General features: G+C 36.7%; 1 protein-coding gene across 1 annotated transcript in view; it reads left to right on the forward strand.

Moving 5' to 3' along the window:
- LOC132100117 (uncharacterized) overlaps window positions 1–18,824 on the forward strand; it is a 65,965-nt gene extending 47,141 nt beyond the window's left edge. Inside the window, exons 7-10 of the mRNA XM_059505795.1 lie at window positions 4,244–4,276; window positions 16,994–17,276; window positions 17,415–17,551; window positions 18,762–18,824. Coding sequence (XP_059361778.1) covers window positions 4,244–4,276; window positions 16,994–17,276; window positions 17,415–17,551; window positions 18,762–18,766 — 458 coding nt within the window. The 3' untranslated portion in view covers window positions 18,767–18,824. The remainder of the gene's footprint in view (window positions 1–4,243; window positions 4,277–16,993; window positions 17,277–17,414; window positions 17,552–18,761) is intronic.
- Window positions 18,825–19,121: the final 297 nt, after the last annotated feature.

Genomic DNA, 19,121 nt, shown 5'->3' on the forward strand with positions numbered 1-19,121 from the left:
TGCAGAGTTGAGTCTCAAAGTCTTCTTGATTTTGTACCGACAAATAGGCCTACAGTCGTGGCCAAAAGTTTTGAGAATTACATAAATATTAGTTTGTAATTTGAGAATAACAAAAAGTTTGCTGCTAAACTGCTTTTAGATCTTAGTTTCAGTTGTTTCTGTGATGTACTGAAATATAATTACAAGCACTTCATACGTTTCAAAGGCTTTTATCAACAATTACATGACATTTATGCAAAGAGTCAGTATTTGCAGTGTTGGTCCTTCTTTTTCAGGACCTCTGCAATTCGACTGGGCATGCTCTCAATCAACTTCTGGGCCAAATCCTGACTGATAGCAACCCATTCTTTCATAATCACTTCTTGGAGTTTGTCAGAATTAGTGGGTTTTTGTTTGTCCACCCGCCTCTTGAGGATTGACCACAAGTTCTCAATGGGATTAAGATCTGGGGAGTTTCAGGCCATGGACCCAAAATTTCAACATTCTGGTCCCGAGCCACTTAGTTATCACTTTTGCCTTATGGCACAGTGCTCCATCGTGCTGGAAAATGCATTGTTCTTCACCAAACTGTTGTTGGATTGTTGGAAGAAGTTGCTGTTGGAGGGTGTTTTGGTACCATTCTTTATTCATGGCTGTGTTTTTGGGCAGAATTGTGAGTGAGCCCACTCCCTTGGATGAGAAGCAACCCCACACATGAATGGTGTCAGGATGCTTTACTGTTGGCATGACACAGGACTGATGGTAGCGCTCACCTTTTCTTCTCCGGACAAGCCTTTTTCCAGATGCCCCAAACAATCGGAAAGGGGCTTCATCGGAGAATATGACTTTGCCCCAGTCCTCAGCAGTCCATTCACTATACTTTCTGCAGAAGATCAATCTGTCCCTGATGTTTTTTTGGAGAGAAGTGGCTTCTTTGCTGCCCTTCTTGACACCAGGTCATCTTCCAGAAGTCTTGGCCTCACTGTGCGTGCAGATGCGCTCACACCTGCCTGCTGCCATTCCTGAGCAAGCTCTGCACTGGTGGCACTCCGATCCCGCAGCTGAATCCTCTTTAGGAGACCATCCTGGCGCTTGCTGGACTTTCTTGGACGCCCTGAAGCCTTCTTTACAAGAATTGAACCTCTTTCCTTGAAGTTCTTGATGATCCTATAAATTGTTGTTTTAGGTGCAATCTTAGTATCCACAATATCCTTGCCTGTGAAGCCATTTTTATGCAACGCAATGATGTCTGCACGCGTTTCTTTGCAGGTCACCATGGTTAACAATGGAAGAACAATGATTTCAAGCATCACCCTCTTTTTAACATGTCAAGTCTGCACTCTAACCCAATCAGCCTGACATAATGATCTCCAGCCTTGTGCTCGTCAACATTCTCACCTGAGCTAACAAGACGATTACTGGATTGATCTCAGCAGGTCCTTTAATGACAGCAATGAAATGCAGTGGAAAGGTTTTTTTTTATGGTTAATTTTTTTATTAAATTAAAAAGTTAATTTTCATGGCAAAAAAGGACTATGCAATTAATCTGATCACTCTTCATAACATTATGGAGAATATGCAAATTGCTATTATAAAAACTTAAGCAGCAACTTTTCCAATTTCCAATATTTATGTAATTCTCAAAACTTTTGGCCACGACTGTACATACTAAATATGTCAAAATACTTGAAAAAAAAAAAAGTGTTTTCGAGAAGTCTGTGGTTATGTCTTAAGTGAAAGTAAAGAGTTGGAAAGAAATCGGATGTGTATCATTATAATGGATACACTGTCTCTTAAAGTAACCACGCCTAATTAACTAGCTCTGCTATCAGTGTCTTTAATGTTAATTCAAGAAAATGAAAGCAAATCACTCACTCCTCTTAACTGAATTAATTTGTAGTTTTAACAAGAATTTATCCACAGTCAATCCAAAAATCAGATATAATTCATTATATTGTGTTATTGGTGGGTGCAGGACACTAGTTCATTAGTTTTAGTTTGAGTGTGTATTTTATTTTACTGTGAAAACTATGCAGTGCTATTTTAAATTCGTTTCTGGACACCTACAAATGTAAAAAAAAAAAAAAAAACCAGTGTAAATAGCACAAATAAAAAAATAGAACGAACATACAGTAAATATTAAACAATTTCACACAGGGCCCACTAACCCCAGCTACGGCCCTGGGTTAAGGTACCAAGACGGAGCAATGCAATGTGTGTACTGTAAGAAATAAAAAAAGAAGGCATGTGGTTTAAAAGATGGCAAGTAAAATAAAAAAGTACATCTGAATGCAATACAATTTCATTATTATCCAGATCCGTTTACTATATCATGTTCTGCGCCAGTAACTGAAAAAGTTAGTCGCGCAAGTGCCACCAGTGGAAAAGGTAAGTGTAGTTCTCTGTACAGTACATTTTCATCTAACATTATACAATTTTATACACAAACTTTATTTCTCTGATAGCACGTCAATCATGGAGATGTCTGTTTGATGTCTGCAAGACATTTTTTAGTGTTTGCTCATCTGCAATACGTCTATAGGAAGTTTCTTTTTAGATGTCAAATAGATGTCTATTTGATGTCTTTAAGATGTTTATGATTTAGAATGTATGTAAAACTGACATCTTAGGGACATCTATCAGATGTTTGTACACAGCAGATGCTTTTCAGATGTAGCGATCTTTAACAGACATCTTGCAGACGTACTCACGACCAATTCGTACGTATTTTACAAGGTGGCTTATTCGTACAAATTTGTATGACCTCATTCGTACGATTTTATATGATTTGTCTAAACCCCAGTAACGGTTAGGTTTAGGGACGGGGTAATTTGTAAAAATTTATATGAATTGTGCAACTCGTAAAATATGTACGACTTGGCACAAATCTTATAAATTTGTACTAAGTGTGGTCATACGAATTCGTACGAATAAAGCACCTCGTAAAATAAGTAGGAATTGCTGTGAGATTGGGTTGGGACACCGCTAGCATGCCTCATGGTGAGATTTCTCCAGTTCAAAATAATAAGGATCGACATGTTTTTATGAAATATAGTGGAGTACAATATTATGGTATTAGACTGTATTGAAGTAAAAGTTTACCAAATTAAAGATACTTGAAAATTATAACTACAGACACCTCAAAATTTTACTTAAAGTAACAATACTTATTTACTATCCACCACTGTTCTCCTCTCCCATTTGTGACAATGTCTTGTTATGTCTCAAATCAGGATGGCCATCCATGTGATTTTGTTTCTAACACTTTTTACCGGGCTGCGTGTTGCCGGTTTGACAGGTAGGCTATGTTTAGGATAATACAAGTAAAAATGCCTGGATTTAAAAACTGATTGATTATTGATTGAGGAATCAATTTTTTATCATATTGAACAGGAAATCTTGCTCTTAATGCCAAAGTAGTGCAGTCCTCCTTAGGACACCCACAGGGAGCTGCTGAACATGCAGTAGATGGAAACAGAGATGCAAATTACTGGAAGGGCTCATGTACTCACACACAAGCTGAGTTTAACCCATGGTGGAGAGTTGACCTTGGAAACGTCTACAGTATAAGCAAGGTTTCCATCACTAATCGTGGAGACTGTTGCAAAGAACGACTCAAAGGAGCTCAGATTCGCATTGGTAACAGTCTGGAGAACAACGGAAACAACAATGAGCTGTAAGAAATGTTTCAAATGTTTAATCCTCTTTGGATGTTTATGTTCTATCTAGTTTGACAAAACAGGAGGCAAAACTGTACATCCTCCATAAACCAGCCACTCAGCAAGCCACTGTCAAGAAGGCATACCATACTTGTTTTGTTATTTTCATATTGTGATTAGACATTTGTAAGTTTAGACCATTGTTTCTTATAGCAATCTGATATAAAACATGAACAATCATTTGGATTGTAAAGAGTGCTATACGAAATAATTTGATTTCAGTAGTTTATAAAAATGTTTTAGGGATGTTGTGTTTAGAGGCATCTGCTTTCCACTTTAACTCTGTTCTTTATGTATTTGCAGAGTTGCCACTGTTCTCACTGTTCCCGATTTCACTGTAGAATTTGCGTTTGAGCCTGTTAACGGACGATACGTCAACATTTTTTTACCTGGGAACGATGAAATCCTTACTCTGTGTGAAGTCGAGGTGTTTGCAGGTAAGGGACTGCGAGAGAAGAAAACTGTAGATAAGTGATAACATTTTAACATTTTATTTAATGTTCTTATCAATCTTTTGATTGTTTGTTTAATTATTTTATTAACAGAAGAGGACAAACCATTGTACATTTATGTTCCAAGTAAGTGCTCTACATTACTGTGAATGTTGTCAGTAATACATATATTATATTCCTACTGAGCATTTGCTAACCAATAAGTTATAATGCACATCCAGACAGTTGTTATCATAAAATAAACCCAGACAAGATGATCAGAACCCCGGCTTATAAGACGGCTACTTGCCACAAAAAAAAATGAAAAAATATATTGAGTTGAGATCAGATCAATTGTAATAAACGCAAAGCTTCTGTGAAGAACAGTAGCTCCTAGTCTCAGCATCAGATGTCGTCACCATGGACTGTTGATTCAACGTGCACATCACACACAAAATTGAAAACACTTCTGGAGTTGTCATCTAATTGGTTGTATTATACAGGATTTCTGGGAGACGTGTTTTGTGTTCTTTAATGTTATGCCTGGTAACAAAGATGCAGTGATGTCAAACCCCCTCATGTTAGAAGAATGCCGTCATTTTTACAACTGTGATAATGAGCGCTTAGTTTGAGACAAAACTGTTTTTAATTAATGAATGACTGGTATTAGATACCCAGATGAGCAGTCTGTTATACATCATTGCTATTAATGACGATCATTATTTGGAAATATCAGATCTTGGAATATCAAGAATAACCAATCAGAATCAAGTATCCCAGAGAGCCATGTAATAATCATTTGCATTACATTGCTTAGCATTATTTTGCCCATTATATTGTAATAATACTTTAGTTCATTAAAGTAAAAAAAAAAAAAAAATATATATATATATATATATATATATATATATATATATATATATATATATATATATATATATATATATATATATTTTATGTTAAACAGGGAATCTTGCTATTGGAGGCAAAGCGGTTCATTCCTCCACATACAGTAACTTGGCGTCTGCTCATAATGCTGTTGATGGTAACCGGGAGTCAGTGTACGCGCTCGGGTCATGCAGCGTGACTAACGGGGACAGAGACCCCTGGTGGAGAGTTGACCTGCTGGATGTCTACAGGGTAACCAGGATTAGCATCACTAATCGTGGAGACTGCTGTGAAAAGAGGATCGAGGGTGTTCAGATCCGGATCGGCAACAGCCTGGAGAATAACGGCAACAATAATCAGCTGTAAGTGCTGTCTGTGTCTTAACACGTATACAAATTGTTTGAAAATGAGTAAATGAGATAAAATTACTTTTAATACAAACTTGCCTTTGACAGAAGTATATCGGATGTGCTCCTCTCTTTTTCTCTGTTTCTGTGTGTGTTCACAGGGTTGCGACTGTTGGGCCCATCCCACTTGGAGACACAAAAACATTTGAGTTTAAGTCTGTTAGCGGGAGATACGTCAACCTTTTTCTGCCTGGACGCAATGAGTATCTCACTCTGTGTGAAGTTGAGGTTTATTCAGGTAAGTGATAAAAAGAGAGAGATATATATATAGTCGTGGCCAAAAGTTTTGAGAATTACATAAATATTAGTTTTCAAAAAGTTTGCTGCTAAACTGCTTTTAGATCTTAGTTTCAGTTGTTTCTGTGATGTACTGAAATATAATTACAAGCACTTCATATGTTTCAAAGGCTTTTATCAACAATTACATGACATTTATGCAAAGAGTCAGTATTTGCAGTGTTGGTCCTTCTTTTTCAGGACCTCTGCAATTCGACTGGGCATGCTCTCAATCAACTTCTGGGCCAAATCCTGACTGATAGCAACCCTTTCTTTCATAATCACTTCTTGGAATTTGTCAGAATTAGTGGGTTTTTGTTTGTCCACCCGCCTCTTGAGGATTGACCACAAGTTCTCAATGGGATTAAGATCTGGGGAGTTTCAGGCCATGGACCCAAAATTTCAACATTCTGGTCCCGAGCCACTAAGTTATCACTTTTGCCTTATGGCACGGTGCTCCATCATGCTGGAAAATGCATTGTTCTTCACCAAACTGTTGTTGGATTGTTGGAAGAAGTTGCTGTTGGAGGGTGTTTTGGTACCATTCTTTATTCATGGCTGTGTTTTTGGGCAGAATTGTGAGTGAGCCCACTCCCTTGGATGAGAAGCAACCCCACACATGAATGGTGTCAGGATGCTTTACTGTTGGCATGACACAGGACTGATGGTAGCGCTCACCTTTTCTTCTCCGGACAAGCCTTTTCCAGATGCCCCAAACAATCGGAAAGGGGCTTCATCGGAGAATATGACTTTGCCCCAGTCCTCAGCAGTCCATTCACTATACTTTCTGCAGAAGATCAATCTGTCCCTGATGTTTTTTTTGGAGAGAAGTGGCTTCTTTGCTGCCCTTCTTGACACCAGGTCATCTTCCAAAAGTCTTGGCCTCACTGTGCGTGCAGATGCGCTCACACCTGCCTTCTGCCGTTCCTGAGCAAGCTCTGCACTGGTGGCACTCTGATCCCGCAGCTGAATCCTCTTTAGGAGACCATCCTGGCGCTTGATGGACTTTCTTGGACGCCCTGAAGCCTTCTTTACAAGAATTGAACCTCTTTCCTTGAAGTTCTTGATGATCCTATAAATTGTTGATTTAGGTGCAATCTTAGTATCCACAATATCCTTGCCTGTGAAGCCATTTTTATGCAATGCAACGCAATGATGGCTGCACGCGTTTCTTTGCAGGTCACCATGGTTTACAATGGAGGAACAATGATTTCAAGCATCACCCTCCTTTTAACATGTCAAGTCTGCCATTCTAACCCAATCAGCCTGACATAATGATCTCCAGCCTTGTGCTCGTCAACATTCTCACCTGAGCTAACAAGACGATTACTGGATTGATCTCAGCAGGTCCTTTAATGACAGCAATGAAATGCAGTGGAAAGGTTTTTTTGGGATTAAGTTAATTTTCATGGCAAAGAAGGACTATGCAATTCATCTGATCACTCTTCATAACATTCTGGAGTATATGCTAATTGCTATTATAAAAACTTAAGCAGCAACTTTTCCAATTTCCAATATTTATGTAATTCTCAAAACTTTTGGCCACGACTGTACAATTCATAAGATGTGTTCACGCCATATCGTAATTTTATGATGAAAGTGTTCACGTCCTCGTAGAACTCGTACTTACAACTTGTGAACTGGAAGTTTTCTGACAGCTACAACTCAGATTCATTAGGTGCTATGTTTAGGCATTGATAATGCAATAGTTCCAAGTCCAAGTGTGTAAACAGCTCAAAGTAGAATGTCGTGTCATCTCAAAACCACAGTAATTATGCCATGGCGTGAATGCAGCAATATATATATACGATTATGTCTCTGTTGCCTTAATTAATAATATTTTTTTTTTTCTGATTTCATTGCCAGATTAAGTGGAACAGGATGATGTCACACCTCAGTTCACTGATTCTATAATCAAAATTAATCAAATTTCTGTTTTCTGAGCAATACTAATAGTGTACGTTTTCATTTTATCTATGTAGCTTTAATCATTAAGAGCTTTTTTGGTGCACAATGAGAAAGGTTTTGAATGGTGAAGGTGTAAAGCTTTGAAATTCTTAATTTCAGTTTGCAGCAGGTTGTGTATTTACAGCCTGAACAAACCCATCTTTTTGCATCTTTGCTTTCTACATGAATAAATTACTACTGCATTGCATGTTGTATTGCATTTTTCTGAATCAAAAAATAATTTGGATGTTTACAATGAGGAGTAAGTATAGTGATATGAGGTGTGAGGTTAACAACATCCAAAACCAATTTGAATCATATATAATTCTGCTCTTCCTGCACACATCTGACTTTAATGACAACAGTAATGAAAATTGTATTCCTTAAAACCTCGTGCTACTGTCTGACATTAAAATTAAGCTTATTTAAGCATTGCTTATGTCTACTATACAAACATATATCTATAAATTTATATTAATTTCCACAAGTATATCATGTCATACCTCAAACTCTTATAATCATATAAGTAAGAAAATGATTAAATGTTAATTGTATACATTTCTGAATTAGTTTTAAATTCAGTAATTTTAATCATTAATACAAAGAAAATAATAACCTAGTTAGGTATAACTTTAGCCTACTGTAAAAGTATTACATTACTGAGTGTCTGAAAAGCTTTGATGCAAATACTGATTGAATTACCAAAGACTTTTCCATCCCAAACAAGTGTGACTTCAAGTTAAATAGTAACCCAATAATATGAGGTGTGTATTTTGTCATGAATGTGTGCTTCATAGTCATTAGTCATAGTGTTAAATGGACTAATTCTTTTAACTCAGTGTCTAGAAGAAAAAAATTCCTATAAGATTTAATTTTTACACACAAGTGGCAGGTTTGGTCATAAATTAGTTTTAATGGATTAAGATTAGTTTCTAGCATTCATTGTTGTGTGCTTTATGTTTTTAGTAAAACAACAACAACAACAAAAAATCGGCTGATCTGATCTGAACCTGAATCTCAGTAATACTAAGATAAGTTCTAAGCATAAACAGTTTGTTTGTGGTTCAACACAACAGCAGCTTGCATCTGTATCACCAAAGCATCCAAGCCGATCACTCTCATCTGTCCTAGTAGATCTTAGAGATGTCGTGATCAGTTTCAGAGTGAAGAAGCTCCTTTCACAAGAAGCTGTACTGTATTAGAATTGCACCACTGATTCCGCCAAATCGAATACAAGCAACATCTAAATGTCTACTATAATAAGAATCAGCAGACATTGTGATAGCTTGAAGGGATAGTTCACCCAAATAGCTAAATTATGTCATTAACAGGGACGTGCACAGACATTTTGAGGGGCAGGGGCTCAAGTGAAATAAAAGGCACTTCTCATAATTAGTTTTTTTTTTTTTTTTAAACAAAAAAGTATATATATATATATATATATATATATTAACGCAACTCTGACTTACTTTTAAAAAAAATAATTTAAAAAGTTAATTAATTTTATCTTCCTCAAACTCACGCAATTGTTTCATTTTCAAAAGATGTCTACAAAATAATCAGTTGACAGAAACCATGGTCTCCTTAGTATTCACTAGGTTTATAGAGCAGCAAAGGAAACCATTCCACAATGTGCATGTTTTGAACACATTTTCTATGCTGCTAGTTTCAAGTATATATGAAGAGTTCATCTGAAATTTTCTTATGAGCTTTTTTTTAAGCTCGTATTTAAGTTCAGTAATTTTACTTAAATGACAATTAATAGGTAATTTTCATTGCCAGTAAAGTGAAATAAGTGAACATAAACATACAAGCTTGATAAAAATGATTATTATTGAAGGAAATTTCAGATGGAACTTTTTCATCTGAAATCTTAATATTTAGAATAATCTAAATAACTGCATCAAACAGAGGGGCGTATTTTACAAAAAATTTGTTTATTTTTGCACAAGGCACTACATCGTTTTAATTATTTTGGTGTTATCAGAATACATAGCACTTTAAAATTAAACTTACCAAAATAATTGAGTAAAAATTCAATAAAAGCCAATGTCATGTATGTATTTGTGGTGGTATGGAATACTATTTTATAAAGGTTTCGAGGAAATAAAAAAAGTTAAATTACTTAAATAGTTAATTTATAAATATTGTTATTTTTAAAGTTTAATGTTAACTTATTTCTACTCAGTTTTATGTATTAATGTACCAGATGCAGTTACTCAGATTTACTATACTTAACGAATACTTAACGAATCATTCGATGTAACCGGATGTGTGTGTGTGTGTATATATATATATATAGCAAAAAAAAGTAAGTGAGTATAGCAAAATAAAGTGAACTGTGGCACATTATACCCAAATAATTTTCATACATTGGATAACTAATGAAATTGATAAAAAAAAACAAAAAACTTTCCAACACTTTGACCTCAACATGTTTTGCTTACATGTTTTTTTTTTCCAGAATTGCTAATGCAACCTTTTAACATCACAGACTGAACAAAATGAATCATTACTTGGTAATTGGTCAACAAATTATTGACAGTTGTCTGATGTTCTTGTTTTTTTACATTACATATCTTTCAAAGTTATCTGATATTAGGATGATATAAAGATAAATTTGTTCTGACAGTCTAACTCTGAGTTCTTGTCATATTTTATTACAATTTTCTAAACTAGAGCAAATAAACTCTGATAATGTGAGAAATGTTGAAGGTGTCTGAATAAAATGTGGTTTGACTGTATATTTAATGTTGCAGTGAAGACTACTCAGTGCTATTTTACATTTAATTACTCAGTTTCTGTACCTGCACTTACAAACATGGAGAAAAAAAAAACTGTGTAAATAGCACAAACAAATAAACAGAACGAACATTCAAATCAAACATTTCAAACAGCACCGGGCCGCTATAACCCTAGCTACGGCCCTGATCAGAACACGCTGGTTTTTAGCTCTATTAATGGTTGCCTTTATTTAATTAGATTTAGGGCTGAACGATCAATCGCATGAGTGTCTGGTCAGTAAAGGTAAAGCTGGTTCTGTGATTAGCGGTAAATCTCCATCACCTGCTTTCAAATGAACGGCACTAAATATACAGAGCCGTAGTTTGCTGAAAGCCACGCAATGTTGCGTTCATAACCGCATCTGAAGCGATATTGCGTGGCTTGTCAACAAACTACGGCTCTGTATATTAAGTGCCAAGCTCATTTGAAAGCAGGTGATGGAGATTTACCGCTAATCACAGAACCGGTTTTACTAACGAGACACGCATTACAATCACATGCGATTAATCGTGCAGCCCTAATTAGATTCCTTGTTCTTTGTCCTGTATAAATGTGTATCTGTGTATTAACGGCAAGTTAAGTACCTTACCGTGGAGAGTTGGATCATATCAAAACATATTTTAGCGTCTCTGCTTCCTGTAGGAGATTCACCAGATCAACTGACTGACATAAAGAGGAAAAAGGTACATGCACTCAGTGTCATTTCAATGGATAGATTCTGTTTACTAATTACTTTCCAAGATTCAATTTTCTTATACTAACTTCTACAAATTACTTGTCACTAACCTGAAGATGTTCCTCTAGCTAGAAAATTCAGTATTGTTCTTGTATTTCTTCAGTTATTTTAACTAGAACTGAGTTTTGTGTTCGTTGGTATAGAACATATGAAAATGGTTCTCCTTTCAAGATCATTAAATTCACTTTACATTCCAGTGTTTGTTGAGCATTAACCAAGCTGATGAACTAAAGGTGGACTTTAGCTGCAGTGTGACCTTTTCTATTAATTCACCACCTCCAGGCATATTAATAATCCCCTTAAGCTTCACAATATTAACTGAGATGGTGGTGAATTCCATTTAATATTAAAAACTACAATACTCAAAAGAGATTTTCAAAATGACTTATTCGTTCTTTCTGAAGCCCTCCTCTATTTCCAAAGATGACTGACTTCTGTGTGCGAGGTCTTAAAACATTGAAAATGAGTTTGTTGTGCCAGTGATCTTTACTGAGCACTACATGCTTCTCCCTTAACACAATGGAGAGGAATGAATAATGTTGACACTGAGAACACCATTATATTGAAATTGTAAATATATTAATCTGTGCATGCAAGATCTTCAAACTAACAGAGTGGTTTTAGAGATTTGTCAGATCATAATGTACAGTGTCAGATGGTGCTCAAACGTTTTGAGCCAAGATCAGTGACCATGGACCTGATGAAAGACAAGATCTTCTGTACCTTTTGAGTTGAGAGGGGGGACAAATAGCCCACATTTTACCGCCAAATTGAGGCTTTTTAAATGTGTTAATTATATTTGAATTACACCAAGGCTTTGGTCCCACTTTCAGATTGATTCATTTTAAAGGGATAGTTCACCCAATAATAAAAATCTGAATTAATAACTCTCCCTCATGTCGTTCCAAACCCGTAAGACCTCCGTTCATCTGAACACCGTTTAAGATATCTTCGATTTAGTCCGAGAGCTCTGCGTCCCTCCCTTGAAACCGTGTGTATAGTATACAGTCCTGTGACCAATTTAAAAAAAAATAAATGAATAAAATTGTTTGGCCTTCTGCAAAGTATGTTCATTTACTGTACATGTACTCAATAGTTGGTAGGGGCTCCTTTTGCTTTAATTACTGCCTCAATTCGGCGGGCATGGAGGGGATCAGTTTGTGGCACTGCTGAGGTGGTCTGGAAGCCCAGGTTTCTTTGACTGGGGCCTTCAGCTCATCCATTCCATTTAGTGTTCACGACATTTGGTTGTCAGTGACTTATTCAGCAATAAATGGAGCATGATTTCTGAGCACAATTTTAGTCAACTTGATACTCTCCATAGACTGCTGGGGAGTATTCATTTTCATATCTACAATAGAAATTTTGGTTTTGAAGTGTTCTGTCCAGGCCTATTACGTGGTTTTTTTTTTTTTTTTTTTTTTTTTACGCAAATAGGAAACCTTTTTAATAACAAATTTCTCATTGTATAAAACATGCGTTTTGTTTAACCGCAGATAACTTCTGATTTGTGAAAGGTCTTCCTTGACATTGATACGTTTATGTATTTCAGATCATTTTTTTTCTTTGGAAAAACTGCAGGATGATTAATCCCCATATTCTCTTGTAATACTGCTCCCGACCCAAGTTAACTCCCATCCTCATGCAGTTTAAATGAAAGTCTGGCACATTCCGAATAGGGGTGTAAAACATATCTTTAGTGGACAGAAGCATGTTCCCACTTGTTAGACCATACTAATTTCCTTTCATCACTGAGTAAATCAGTATGAGGGGTTCCAACACTAAAGAAGTTTTGACTGAAGTTAATACCACACCCTTCAAACAACTTCTGTTCACATTTATTAGCTAGAGATGGATAATCTATCGCAGAAGCCTTAGATTCTATTGGTTTCGCACTTCGTTGACCCACTCTTTTTGTTGTGTGTTTGTGGGAAAATCACAGTTGCCGCATCCAAAAAGCACCCAATCTCATTACAACTAAATCAAATTGACAGGCCAAACAATTTATCTCTGAATTGTGTGGAGTTTTTTTTTTTTCTCCTCGAGCAAACTTTTGTACAAATCTTAATCTAACTTTATACAATTTTAAACCACCTTTATTTCCAAGGTGGCACACATGCATCATGAAGACCTCTATTTGACCTCTGCAGGAAACTTCTCTCCTGCAGTATGTCTAAATTTTTTCAAATTGGATGTTTAGATGTAGAGGCATCTATCAGATGTTTCTACCAAGCAGAGGCTTTTCAGATGAAGCAATCTTTATCAGACCTCTTGCTGACGTATCTAGGTTAAATATGAACAGATTAAATGTGTAACAGATTCCCACATGGGCTACTTTAGTGAGGCTTATTTTGGAACTTGGCTTTATTATTGTGCTTACAGTAAACCGTCCTTTTACAGCAGACTTTGTTTGCAAAAAGTGGTGGCATATAACCTATTCATTTACAATAAATGCTCAAATTTGACTAACTTTTCACGCCACAGATGTGTGCGCACTCAAGATCTGAGGATTTCATTTTTAGACAGACTTGTGAATTCAGTGACCTATTAACTGGAGTCAGTCTGACCTGATCATTTGAATCAGTTAATCTAGAACCGCTGTGATCCTCGCAGTCCAATTTAACTGGTTCATTAAACTTCACGAATCGGATCCTACAATCATGTCTCATGGTGCAGCGACTTCTCTAGTTCAAAATAATGAAGTACTGAAGACACCCTTTTTAGGAAATAAAGTGGGAGTACAATGAGTTGGAATGGTTTGCAGTAAGCTTCCCAAATTAAAAGTGCTTAAATTAAGATGTCTCAATTTGTTACAGTAAAATACTTATTACTATCCACCACTGTTCTCGTCTCCCATTTGTGACAGTGTGTTATGTCTTGAATCAGGATGGCCATCCGTGTGATCTTGTTTCTAACCCTTTTTACTGGGCTGTGTGTCGCTGACTCGAAAGGTATGTTTGGAATGATACAAATAAAAATAAAAAAATACCTGTATTTAAAAACTGAATTTGGTTTGAGGAATTGATATGGATTTATTGGCTTGTTTGTTGCCTCAAGATGGCTATCAACTTCATGTCATTGTACAGGGAATCTTGCTCTTAATGCCGAAGTGGTGCAGTCCTCCTTAGGAAACCCACGGGGAGCTGCTGAACATGCAGTAGATGGAAACAGAGACTCCAATTACGGGAAGGGGTCATGTACTCACACTAAAGCCGAGTTTAACCCATGGTGGAGAGCGGACCTTGGAAACGTCTACAGTATAAGCAATGTTTCCATCACTAATCGTGGAGACTGTTGCAAAGAGCGAATCAGAGGAGCTCAGATTCGTATTGGTAACAGTCTGGAGAACAACGGAAACGACAACCAGCTGTAAGAATGTTTATCATCTTCAGATGTTTATGTGCTATCAAGTTTGACAATACGGGAAGCAAAATTATACCTCCTGCACAAACCAGCTACTCGGCAAGCCACTGTCAAGAAGACCTACTATACCTTGAATTTATTTTCCATATTGTGATTTAGGCATTTGTAAGTTTAGACCATTGTTTCTTCTAGCAGTGTGATGTAAAACCCTAAAAATAATTTGTATTGTGAAAGGTGCTACACAGTCTCCTTAGACTTTGGTATAGTTTAATTGTTTAGATCTGTACATGTGTTTAGAGGCATCTGGTTTCCAATGTAACACTACTTTTTGCATTTGCAGAGTTGCAACTGTTCTCACTGTTCCTGATGGCACTGTAGAGTTTGCGTTTGAGCCTGTTAACGGCCAGTATGTCAACATATTTTTACCTGGGAATAATGAAGTTCTTACACTGTGTGAAGTCGAGGTGTTTGCAGGTAAGGGACCGGAGTCGACAGAAGTGTGGTGTGGGTTTTTTTTTTTTTTTTTAATTCTTTTTTTTTTTTTATTAACAGAGGACAAACCGCTGTACATCTGCGTTCCAAGTGAGTGCTCTACAATACTGTAAATGTTGTCAGTAACGCATACAGTATAATATTCCTGAATATTTGCTAACATGAAGGATAATGTACATCCAGACAGTTATTTCTTTATCACAAAATAAACCCAGACAACATGATCAGAACCCTGGCTTATTAGACCGATACCTGCCACAAAAAAAGGATCCAAAATATTGAGATGAGTTTACATGCATTATCAGCTTAATTGTAAAACCCAAAGCTTCTGTGAAGAATAGTAGCTCCTAGTCTCCATATTATGAACCTTTTGACTGAACCTCTGATTAAGATCACACACAATTGAAAACGCTTCAGGAGTTTCAAAGCGGTCACCTGATTGGTTGTACTATAGAAAATTTCCAGAAGGTGTGTTTTGCATTCTTTAGTTATGCCTGGTAACAAATAAGAAATGGCCCAAAATATCGCCTTGCTTGGTGTCAATCAATCCCTATAACATTCAACGTAGAGCCAATGTTTGAGTAATAGGACAAATGAAAGTGCTAGCAGGATCCTTTATTTAAGGCTGTCACGATATTAGATTTTTCATATCACTGTTATTGTGGCCATAAGAATTCACAATGTCGATATATCGTGTATCTATAGAAACCTTGGGGTGGGGAAGATATCAGTCAAATTATTTCTTACTTTGTTGATTGAGTTTTTCTTTTTCACCCAATGAGCATAATGTTGATACTGATAAACGCAGGGCACAAGACTCTGGCTCTCTCCGTCGTCTTTGAAGCTCTTATGAAATGACAAGAGATAAAATACTGTCAAGTTCAGCAGTATGATGAATAAATATTAATGGTAACACTTTACAATAAGATGCAATTTATTAACATTAATGTATTAACGAACGGACCATAACAAAGATTAATACATTGAATAACTATCTTTCTTAAAATTACCTTTTATTACACAATGTTCATAGTACATTAATGTTAAACAACTTGTGATTTAACAATGCATTAGTAAATGCTGAAATGAACATGAACTAAGATAAATAAATGAACAATATTTCCACAGCATTTATTAATGTTTATATATTTAACTAATGAACCTTATTGAATGACCACAGATGAGGCATTAAGTGCATGGCACTGTGACCAACTTAACATTTTACAGAGTTTAATGTAGCAGTGTGGTCGCTCAGTTTTTCAAGATCCGTTTTAATCATGTAACTGTTCATAGATTTGAACAAAGAAAGAAATTAAGTGTTACTACGCACAGGCCGTATTGATTGCAAATACAAAAATAAGACAAGTAAAGAAAACGCGGTACTTATTAAAATAATCACCCTTTACTTAAGTATATGAACACAGAAAACCGCTGTTAATAGGTTGTATAATACTTCCCAGTCTATGACTAGTAAAATAACTTACTCTGATGAACACAGCTCTCTTCAGAGTAGCTGCGAGTGCTGCGTCTTCTTGTGTGACAGGTGTCAGAGTTAAGGCACGATACTGCCACCTGGGCACTCAACCAGGTACTGTTACCAAGTATTTACATGTGGTGTCATCATAAGAGAACTGTTCATTTTAAATATTGCGGTTATCACTAATACTGGTATATCCTCATGCACTAAATTAACATGATATCGATAATTGTTTATTTGAATATCACTGTTACCGTCAATACCGGTATATCGCGACAGCCCATATATATATATATATGTGTATATATATAATTTCTTCTTTTTTTTTTTCCAATCGTTTGGCTGGTCCTGTGACTTTAGTCAGGTGCGACTTATTTATCAAAATTAATTGGACATGAACCAAGAGAAATAAACGTCTACAGCCGTGAACGTGCTCCTGTAGCCTCTCCCTGAAAACATAGCGTAAAGTTATTGACTATTACTTTGTGAAACAGGGAATCTTGCTCTTGGAGGCGAAGCGGTTCAGTCCTCCACATACAGTAACTTAGCGGCTGCTCAAAATGCTGTTGATGGTAACCGGGAGTCAATGTACGCGCTCGGGTCATGCAGCCATACTAACGGGGACAGAGACCCCTGGTGGAGAGTTGACCTGCTGGACGTCTACAGGGTAACCAGGGTTAGCATCACTAATCGTGGAGACTGCTGTGAAAAGAGGATCGAGGGTGTTCAGATCCGTATCGGCAACAGCCTGGAGAATAACGGCAACAATAATGAGCTGTGAGTGCGGTCTTAATACCTACACTAAATTGTTAGAAAATAAGTAAATAAGATTAAGTTACTTTTAATAATTAATGCCCTTAAGACAGAAGTATATCTGATACACCCCTCTCTTTTTCTGTTTCTGTCTCTTCACAGGGTTGCGACTGTTGGGCCCATCCCACTTGGAAACACACAAACATTTGAGTTTAAGCCTGTTAGCGGGAGATACGTCAACCTTATTGTGCCTGGACGCAATGAATACCTCACTCTGTGTGAAGTTGAGGTTTATTCAGGTAAGAGAGAAAAGGGGAGAGACGTGGTGTAATTTGGAGGTGTACATTTTAAAATAAGTTCATGCCATATCATAATTACTAGTAAAAAGCATTAACATCCTCGTTGAAAACATAACTATAACTTGTGAACTCGGAGTTTTCTGAGAGCTACAACTCGTCCCAGTACCACCTGACCACCTCAGATTCAGTAGATGCTATGTTTGGGTGCTGATAGTGCAATAGTCCAAGGGTGTGAACAGCTCAAAGTAGAATGTTATCTCATTCACAGTAATTACAGCTTGGCATGAAGGCTATTATGTCCCAATTCTATTTTATACCCCTACCCCTCCACCTACCCTTTCCCCTTGTCCCTTGAAACAGAATGTCAAGGGGTAAGGGAGAAATTATTCCCCAAAAATTTGGGACCCCACTACTATGCCTATACTATCTAGCTAATACACACATACTGGTGTGCTGATGTGCATTAGAGCCTTTAATTATCATTCTGTATTAAAGAGCTGCTTACTGACACACACGCACATATCGGAAATTTTGCATCTCACTCATCCAGGAGAAAATAAACTGGTTAATGCTGCCCCATGATTTTTATTAAATACCGAATCGCTACATCATATTTTCCAGTGATGAGAGGATGCAATCGATGTTTAAGTAAACTCACTCGAGATAAATGCACAGACGCGAATACACGCAACTTCAATTTCTCTCTCGAATAGGCAATATTTGAGAAAATGGTTTAGTGATTTTCTAATTATTGGGAGGATTAGCCCCCATCAATGTCTACAGCAGTTATCGCCCAGACATATGCTGTGCCATTATCATGCAGTCTGTAATATGAAGCTAGCAAATATGAGCATGTGTTTTTGTTTTTCAAACATTTGAGTAACCCGACCGTTAATATTAACTCCCAATTGAATGTAAAATAAAACAAATGATTACTCTGTTAAAATTTTATGCCAAAAAAAGCTTACATTTTGTCTTTTTGTTTGCTGCAGCAGCCATGTTGCTAAGAATTCATACCCCTTCGTTTGAAGTGTGGTCCCGAAAAATCTTCGTTTAAAGGGCTATCTGGCCCTTACCCCTACCCCTCCAACCAAAAGAGAATCGAGACACCCCTCGAAAGGGAAAGGGGAATGGCTAAGGGTAGAATTGGGATTGGGCATAGGTCTCTGTTGCCTTAATGACCATTTTTGTTTTCTGATTTCATTGCCAGATTAAGTGGAACAAGATGTCACACTTCCTGGATTCTATAATCAAAATTAATAAAACTTATGTTTTCCAAACAATACTAATGGTGTGTGTTTTAACTTGACCTATGCAGCTTTAATCCTTAAGAGCTCTTGATTCACAATGAGAAGTTTTGAATGGTGACTGTTTAAAGCTTTGACATTCTTAACTTCAGTTTGCTTTAGGTTGTGTATTTACAGCCTGAACAAACCCATCTTTGCTTTCTAAATTACTACAGTACTGCATGTTGTATTGCATTTTTCTGAATCGAATCATTTGGATGTTTACAGTGAGGAAGTATAGTAATGCGATGGGTGTGAGGTTAAAACCAATTTTAGTCTTTAGT

Source organism: Carassius carassius, chromosome 2 (genome assembly GCF_963082965.1).
Source record: "Carassius carassius chromosome 2, fCarCar2.1, whole genome shotgun sequence".
Lineage (NCBI taxonomy): Eukaryota > Metazoa > Chordata > Actinopteri > Cypriniformes > Cyprinidae > Carassius > Carassius carassius.